General features: G+C 42.2%; 1 protein-coding gene across 1 annotated transcript; it reads left to right on the forward strand.

Moving 5' to 3' along the window:
* Nucleotides 1-352: 352 nt before the first annotated feature.
* Nucleotides 353-4,422, forward strand: leg (Beta-galactoside-binding lectin). Its single transcript, NM_001160662.1, is given in 4 exon segments — nt 353-411; nt 3,214-3,293; nt 3,552-3,723; nt 3,904-4,422. Coding segments are annotated over 4 exon segments (405 nt in total). The 5' UTR covers nt 353-405; the 3' UTR covers nt 4,051-4,422.
* The last annotated feature ends 4,492 nt before the right edge of the window (nt 4,423-8,914 follow it).

Raw genomic sequence — 8,914 nt, forward strand, 5'->3', positions numbered from 1 at the left:
GCACCAAATATTTTGCTGTCTCCCAGGCAACAAGAAAGTGATCTGTACTTGTGTCTCTGGTCTTGTGGTCATCTACATCCTTTCCTCTGACTCACCCAAATATATTGTTATTATAAATAGATCATAAATAAACTTTCATTAATTATCTTCTCACTCTCAATCACCTTCAACTATGGACGTTTTATTTTCGTCCTCTCTTGCGTGCTAAATAGTTTATATCGCTTTTTAAAACTTATCTGTGATTGGTCCGTTTTTTGAGCGCCTATACTCCTATTGGTTTATCATAGCGTCACTCACATTTGGCTAGCGCACTTGACCATATAAGCTCGCCTGCTTGGTTCTACTGCAGTCTGAAGCCAGCTAAGCATTCTTCAGCTGTGAACATTTGCGGTTTGTACTGTCAAGATGAGTGTAAGTACAACGTTTTATTTTACTGGTTTACAATGTCTGATATGTTAGTTCATTTGATTGTTATCTGAAAAGTAGCCTACATGCAGTGCAAGTTCATAACGGTTCATGTTGGCGCTTTAAAACAGCTGTTGGGAAAATAATTATCCGATTTTAATAGCCTATGTTCTGTAGCCCAATGTAATAGAGCAATGTCCTCTCTAACAATGCCCTTTTATAGTCAACCTTATTGTCGATGCGTCTAAGAAGACTAATCAGACTTCTGGCACGGTAGATGGTAGACTGTCTTGTTCAGGCTAGGTTTTATGACATAGCACTTTTTATTTTTCTGCAGTGACTACAGATGAGAAGGGTGTCTCATTGCAATATCATTTAGTTATATCGTTTGCAAAAGTTAATTTTATTCTCTCAATGAATTATTTAAACTTTTTGAAACTACTACTGATAACAGAGGTTGTGGACATAGGGCCTGGTGGGGCAGGCATGTAGAAGACAGACAGACAGACAGCAGTGATATGTTTGTTTTGGGGATTAATAAGATCCATGTGTCTTCTAAATAGTTCCTTATACTCTTAATACCTTCCATGTGATCTTTAGATATGATGATCTAATCCGTATGTACTAATTCAAGTTATCGTAAACAGAAGTCAGAATAGATCGAGTAGCAGAGTGATGTTATATCCAGTGAGCCAGTATGATCTTCCCCAAGCGGAGCTATAGGATATACCTACAGTAAACGTCAGGTTAACAAGGGTTAGATTGGCTGTCATGTCCTGAGTTCAGTTGGTAGAGCATTGTGCTTGCAACTCCAATGTTGTTGGTTCGATTCCCACAGGGGAAAAATATGTACAGTTGCTCTGGGTAAGAGCGTCTGCTATTTAATGACTATAATGTAAATGTCAGTCAGGTAAGCTTGATAGTAAGTAACGTATACAGCCAGGAGTTATCATGTGGATTTCCGAACTATGTATATCCATTCTACCCATTCTATTTCTGCATTGCCTGCAGCTGCAGCCCCAGCTGTCCTGTGTCTCTCAAACAGTGTGGAGAGGTATGTCTCACACTGGGATGGGAACTGCAGTCTGAAGTAGCACTGGGCTGCATGTAGCCAAGTCCAGCTAGCGCCATAGATTTTGCACACAGTTTACATTAAGGGGGGAGGACTAACACGGAAATAATGAAATACTTCACTATCGCCCCCTCTCTCTTTCCTCCCCTCTCTCCCACTCTCTCTCTCTGAACTTTATACCACTTTCCCTATTTCTCATTTTTGTAACTTTTCTCTCTCTGTCGGTCTCTTCCACCCTCTACCCCTCCCTTTCTGCTCCTCTCTCTTTATTTCTCTCTCCTCTCTTTATTTCTCTCTCCTCTCTTTATTTCTCTCTCCTCTCTTTATTTCTCTCTCCTCTCTTTATCTCGCTCTACTCTCTTTATCTCTCTCTCCTCTATCTCTCCTCTACATTCTCTCGCTCTTTATTTCTCTCTCCTCTACATTCTCTCTCTCTCTCTCATTTCTCTCTCCTCTACATTCTCTCTCTTTCTCTCTTGTCAGAATGTAGTCTTCTAGTCTGTGCCACACTAATAGAGCTCTAATGTTATATTATCCTGTTGTTGTATTTCTGGATTGGATGTCAATGGGTTTGTGTCTGGCTCTGGACTGTTAAAGGCTTAATACTGAGTCCTACTGTGTATGTCTTGTAAGCAGTGATTTGGTACTTACTGTACGTTCAAAGTTACACGGAAAGCATTAAGTACACACTCCTATCCCCCAGTGACTTACAAGAAGTGCATTCAAGTAAGAAAGCTAAAACACATGTTCAGGGGTAAGGTGTGCCAGTTGTTCTTGTCCAATGCCCACTGTTATGCTGACAGAAACAAAACCGAAGTACAAATGTTGATGTAATTTCCCTTTGAGGTTCCTGTTTGATTAGCTGCTGTTGTCCAGGGTTATACAGTATCTTATCGACCTGGTTTCTAGCTCAACTGGTTAACTGTCTTCTGTCAGAGAAGGAACAGGGAGTTGCCAAGTGACAGAAATGGGTAACATTTACTACACACCACGGCCAATAGATGTCATATGGAAAGAAGGGCAACAATAAGAGGTCTATATGCAGCTCATTAAGAAGACTGTATATGTGCAGACAAACATCTAAACACCATTTCCCCTGACACATGTAAAGATCACTCAGTACTTTGATTCTGTGCCGTGCCCAACCTCCATTGGTCCCATGTTGGCTGCCCACCATAATATGGACCCTGCGGAAAATGTGACTTCACTTAAGCCTTACTGAGTGTAACCCAGCCTTCCTTCCCCCATCATTTATGGACAGATTTAGCCTCCCCCTCCAAATTCCAAATCACTGCATGGAAAATGGGAACGCTGTCCAGGACTGGGATTTATAAAAAATCGTTGGGCCGTTCCATAGATGGAAAAGCTTTAATTAGAGACAGATGTTGTATTTGTTAGACTGACGGGTCTAGGATAAAAGTACAGGAAAGAGTTTAGCAAAGTGTAGCCATACTCTATAGCTCTCTACACCAGAGCCACGTCCATCTACATTATACCCACTGAACACACACTGGTTGAATCAGCGTTGTTCCACATAATTTTAATATGGATTATACATTGAATTGACATCTGGGTACTTACTATAACAATGCTTTGATAGAACCATCTTTGTTTCAGAAGTTATAGGCCATAACTTATGGCCAATTACGTATTAACTATCAGCTAATTGCACCTTTAATGTTTTTCAATTGATGTATTTCTCTCTCTCGGTCTCTCCCTTCTCTCTCTCCCTACAGGGTGTTGTGGTAAAGAACATGTCCTTCAAGGTGGGCCAGACCCTGACCATCACAGGGATCCCCAACTCTGAGGCAACACAGTGAGTAGCTAACCACCATTCAGACACAATTCATTGTCACTCCACTTCTCAGTCAGCAGCCTAGAGACCTCCTAGAGAAACTAGTCACTGTTTCACGAGAATGATCCGTTCATATTCACAACATATATTATCAAACTACAATGAAAGTAGATAAGATAAGCTGTTTGTGTAATTATCAATCCATACCCTCTTGTCCTGTAGGTTAACGGATGTTCCTTATCCCTTCTGTCTGTTTGCTCTCCTCTTCCTTTCCTGTAGTTTTGTCATCAACGTGGGCAACAGCGAGGATGACCTCGCCTTGCACATGAACCCTCGCTTCGACGCCCACGGAGACACCCGGGCCGTGGTGTGTAATTCCTACCATGGAGGCAAGTGGTGTGAGGAGCACAGAGAGGGAGGATTCCCCTTCAACCAGGGAGAGAAGTTTAAGGTGAGAAATTACATTGTGTGTGTTTCCAATTTAACCCATGCTGATGTGAATGTCCTCCTCTCTTCCCATATGTATAAGGGAGTTCTACTGGGGACCTCTGGTGGCAATAACTTGCAATCACTGCATCCTAAATACCTAAGCACCTCTTTGGATAAAAATGTGTAATTACCTCTGTCTCAGATAAATATCACCTTCACCAAGGAGCAGTTCCTAGTTTCTTTTCCTGACGGCTCTGAGATCCACTTCCCCAATCGCCAAGGAGACGAGAAGTATAAATACATGCACTTCGAGGGCGACGTCAGGATCCAGGGCGTCGAGATCAAGTAGACCAGTCGGAGTGGAGAAGAATCCTCCTCAATTGGATCTTTAGCTTTCTTGTCTGGCTACTCATTGGCTTTCCAGAGGTCCACACACAACAAGCCTTATTCTCTGTTTTTTTACTCACTCACCATAGTTTTAAGTTAGTTTTAATGCTGCCATTCCTAACCAATGGATGGAGCCACTAACAGTGAAACCTGCAAGTAAAATAGACATTTTACAATAGCAGCACATTACAAGCTTGGAAGTGTTGAAATGGTTTTATTGAAGATAAATGTGTCTTTCATTAATGTGGAACAATCATTCCAGATCATTCCAGAAGTGGATTAAGAAAAGTGCAAAGTATTTGTTCATTAAAATGATCTTTTTATGAACTATTTCAGATTGTTTCTTCCTTTGTGAAAATGTGATTTTTAATCAGCAGGTTCTCTTTTTGTACATGTCTGTGTAGCTATCAATGTTAGAGATCGTTTCTGCATAATAGCACTTTGGATAGGCTAGTATTCTTCAGTGACTTTATTACAAGATGTCAGGCTACAGATTCATTCATGCAGCCTAATTACTAATGAATTAAATCAGCGATGCAACTCCTGTGCAGTTACAGTTGAAGTGGGAAGTTTACATACACCTGAGCCAAATACATTTAAACTCAGTTTTTCACAATTCCAGAAAAAAAACCCTGTCTTAGGTCAGTTAGAATCACCACTTTATTTTAAGAATGTGAAATGTCAGGGAATTTTCTCCTGCAGGAGGGACTGGTGCATTTCACAAAATAGATGGCATCATGAGGTAGGACAATTATGTGGATATATTGAAGCAACATCAAGACATCAGTCAGGAAGTTAAAGCTTGGTCGCAAATGGGTCTTCAAAATGGACAATGACCCCAAGCATACTTCCAAAGTTGTGGCAAAATGGCTTAAGGACAACAAAGTCAATGTATTGGAGTGGCCATCACCTCAATCCCATAGAATATTTGCTGGCAGAACTGAAAAAGTGTGTGCGAGCAAGGAGGCCTACAAACCTGACAGTTACACCAGCTCTGTCAGGAGAAATGGGCCAAAATTCACCCAACTTATTGTGGGAAGATTGTGGAAGACTACCTGAAACGTTTGACCCAAGTTAAACATTTTAAAGGCAATGCTACCAAATACTAATTGAGTGTACGTAAACTTCTGACCCACTGGGAATGTGATGAAAGAAATAAAAGCTGAAATAACTCCTTCTCTCTACTATTATTCTGACGTTTCACATTCTTCAAATAAAGTGGTGATCCTAACTGACCTAAGACAGGGAATGTTTACAAGGATTAAATGTCAGGAATTGTGAAAAACAGTTTACATGTATTTGTCTAAGGCATATGCAAATGTCAAACTGTAGATACTTTTATACCTGTTTCCTCCATTATCGTCACAAGATCCGTTGCCGTTTTCTGGGATTGATTTGCACTTTTTGCACCAAAGTTTGTTCATCTCTAGGAGACATAACGCATCTCCTTCCTGAGCGGTGTGACGGCTGTGTGGTCCCATGGTGTTTATACTTGCGTACTGTTGTTTGTAAAGATGAACGTGGTACCTTGAGGTGTTTGGAAAGTGCTCCCAGACTTGTGGAGGTCTACAATTATTTTTCTGAGGACTGATTTCTTTTGATTTTCCCATAATGTCAAGCAAAGAGGCACTGAGTTTGAAGGTAGGCCTTGAAATACATCCACAGGTACACCTCCAATTGACTCAAATGATGTCAATTAGCCTATCAGAAGCTTCTAAAGCCAAGACATTTCTGGAATTTTCCAAGCTGTTTAAAGGCACAGTCAACTTATGGAAATGTAAACTTCTGACCCACGGAATTGTGATACAGTAAATTATAAGTGAAATAATCTGTCTGTAAACAATTGTTGGAAATATTACGTGTCATGCACAAAGTAGATGTCCTAACCAACTTGCCAAAACTATAGTTTGTTTAACAAGAAATTTGTGGAGTGGTTGAAAAACGAGTTTTAATGACTCCAACCTAAGTGTATGCAAACTTCCGACTTCAACTGTATATAGTCATTTGTAACTAATTGTCAAACCCATCCTGGTCCTCAATACACATTTACTGGTTAAACAGCCAGCTGTATGTGATTATGATACTGAGAATAACCATGTTTTAGCATTGCAGCATTACCTTTCTATGCTAGTTAATTAAACCACATGGTAGATGAATTATCAACCTCTTCAGCCTATGACGATGAGCTCATGCCTAGCTTAAGAGGTGTTGAGTCATGTCACATTTAATGCATGTATGTAAATACATACAAGATATGTGAAAGAAATCCACTGCAAATTGCACTGTTCAATAGAAAAATGTACATTAATCAAATGAGTTCACCTGTATTTGATTGGTCGAGCAGTGGTGAGTGAATTGGCTCATGATCCAATCACAGTTCGTGTCAATAAAGTTGGAAAATCGCAACACTTAGAGTGAAAACACTGCCTGTACCAAGCATTGTGTTTGACCTGCAGTTTTGAAAGATTTCTACTGAAATGCCTAGCAAATAAAAGCTTTAGTAACAAGACATTCATCCTTCCGTTCTTAGAGTGCCTGGATGAGAAAAATAAGCCCAAGGATCAATGTTGCTTTTTGCTTTACTAAGTGGTGGCCATTATCCCCTTAGTTTTTCTGCCAGTCCATAGACTACCCTTTTCCAAAGAGCACTGTACCCCATGGCCTATTGGCCTTATGGTTTTAACCCATTTGACTGCACCAGCACATAGTTTTTCTGCCAGTCCATAGACTACCCTTTTCCAAAGAGCACTGTACCCCATGGCCTATTGGCCTTATGGTTTTAACCCATTTGACTGCACCAGCACATAGTTTTTCCCTAAAGACTCACTTCGGTTTTAGGCACAAGATATAGCCAGTATACAGGTATATACACACTTTTCAACACATATGGCTAACATAGGAACTACAATGGGGCATCAGGAACATTGTTTTTTTGTCTTACAGTGCATTTCCACAAAATGATGAATCGGATAGTCACCCTTATTTTGGTTTAACCTTTGTGTGGTGTTCTGTTCTGTGGAACCCATTTTCAATATTTACTAAAAGAAAAACTATACAATTAATTATTTTTTCAACCTGAGACTCATTGGCCTTGGCTCATTTTATGTGAAGAACATGTAAAATAACACCTTTTCATTGAGTGCACACTGTTCACCCCCCTACACATTATTATTACATATGTGGTGTTCGGGTCCACCTGCACAATGTTACTACAATAAATTATTGCGATACATTGTATAAAAAAATATAAAAAATTCCCACACTCTACCCCAGCCAGGGGCAAATTGGGGGAAGGACACAACAAATAAACAGCTGTGCATGTGTCCTGAGCACAATCAATCAGTATGGCAAAAAATTATCTCTGCTTAGAGGGTCTTAGAAATGCTTTTTTGCAGAGAGAGAAGCTAGTGTGGAAGGAGCGATATGAAGATCATGTCTCTGTCAATTCGGAATCTGACAGCGAGTTGGAAAAAGAGGATGAGATTGACCCTCAGCCAGGATCAGCCCGTCAACAGCCAACCCCAGGATAAGCCCGTCAACAGCCAACCCCAGGATCAGCCCATCAACAACCAACCCCAGGATCAGCCCGTCAACAGCCAACCCCAGGATCAGCCCGTCAACAACCAACCCCAGGATCAGCCCGTCAACAGCCAACCCCAGGATCAGCCCGTCAACAGCCAACCCCAGGATCAGCCCGTCAACAGCCAACCCCAGGATCAGCCCGTCAACAACCAACCCCAGGATCAGCCCGTCAACAACCAACCCCAGGATCAGCCCGTCAACAGCCAACCCCAGGATCAGCCCGTCAACAACCAACCCCAGGATCAGCCCGTCAGCAGCCAACCCCAGGACCAGCCCGTCAGCAGCCAACCCCAGGACCAGCCCGTCAGCAGCCAACCCCTATTGGATGCAGAAACTGGCAGAGAACTTTTCAGTACAACAATGTCTCTGGAAAACTTCCACATTATTTCCAGGATTATCTGCTTTGATAACTGAGACACCAAACCAGCTTTGCGGCAGAGAGACAAGCTAGCTGCAATCAGGTCAGTGCAGAGAGACAAGCTAGCTACAATCAGGTCAGTACAGAGAGACAAGCTAGCTGCAATCAGGGCAGTGCAGAGAGACAAGCTAGCTGCAATCAGGTCAGTGCAGAGAGACAAGCTAGCTGCAATCAGGTCAGTGCAGAGAGACAAGCTAGCTGCAATCAGGTCAGTGCAGAGAGACAAGCTAGCTACAATCAGGTCAGTACAGAGAGACAAGCTAGCTGCAATCAGGTCAGTGCAGAGAGACAAGCTAGCTACAATCAGGTCAGTACAGAGAGACAAGCTAGCTACAATCAGGTCAGTGCAGAGAGACAAGCTAGCTGCAATCAGGTCAGTGCAGAGAGACAAGCTAGCTGCAATCAGGTCAGTGCAGAGAGACAAGCTAGCTGCTATCAGGTCAGTGCAGAAAGACAAGCTAGCTGCTATCAGGTCAGTGCAGAGAGACAAGCTAGCTGCAATCAGGTCAGTGTAGAGAGACAAGCTAGCTGCAATCAGGTCAGTGCAGAGAGACAAGCTAGCTGCAATCAGGTCAGTGCAGAGAGACAAGCTAGCTGCTATCAGGTCAGTGCAGAAAGACAAGCTAGCTGCTATCAGGTCAGTGCAGAGAGACAAGCTAGCTGCAATCAGGTCAGTGCAGAGAGACAAGCTAGCTGCAATCAGGTCAGTGCAGAGAGACAAGCTAGCTGCTATCAGGTCAGTGCAGAAAGACAAGCTAGCTGGTATCAGGTCAGTGCAGAGAGACAAGCTAGCTGCAATCAGGTCAGTGTAGGACAAGTGGGTGAC

This window comes from Oncorhynchus mykiss, chromosome 13 (genome assembly GCF_013265735.2).
Source record: "Oncorhynchus mykiss isolate Arlee chromosome 13, USDA_OmykA_1.1, whole genome shotgun sequence".
NCBI classification, from domain to species: domain Eukaryota; kingdom Metazoa; phylum Chordata; class Actinopteri; order Salmoniformes; family Salmonidae; genus Oncorhynchus; species Oncorhynchus mykiss.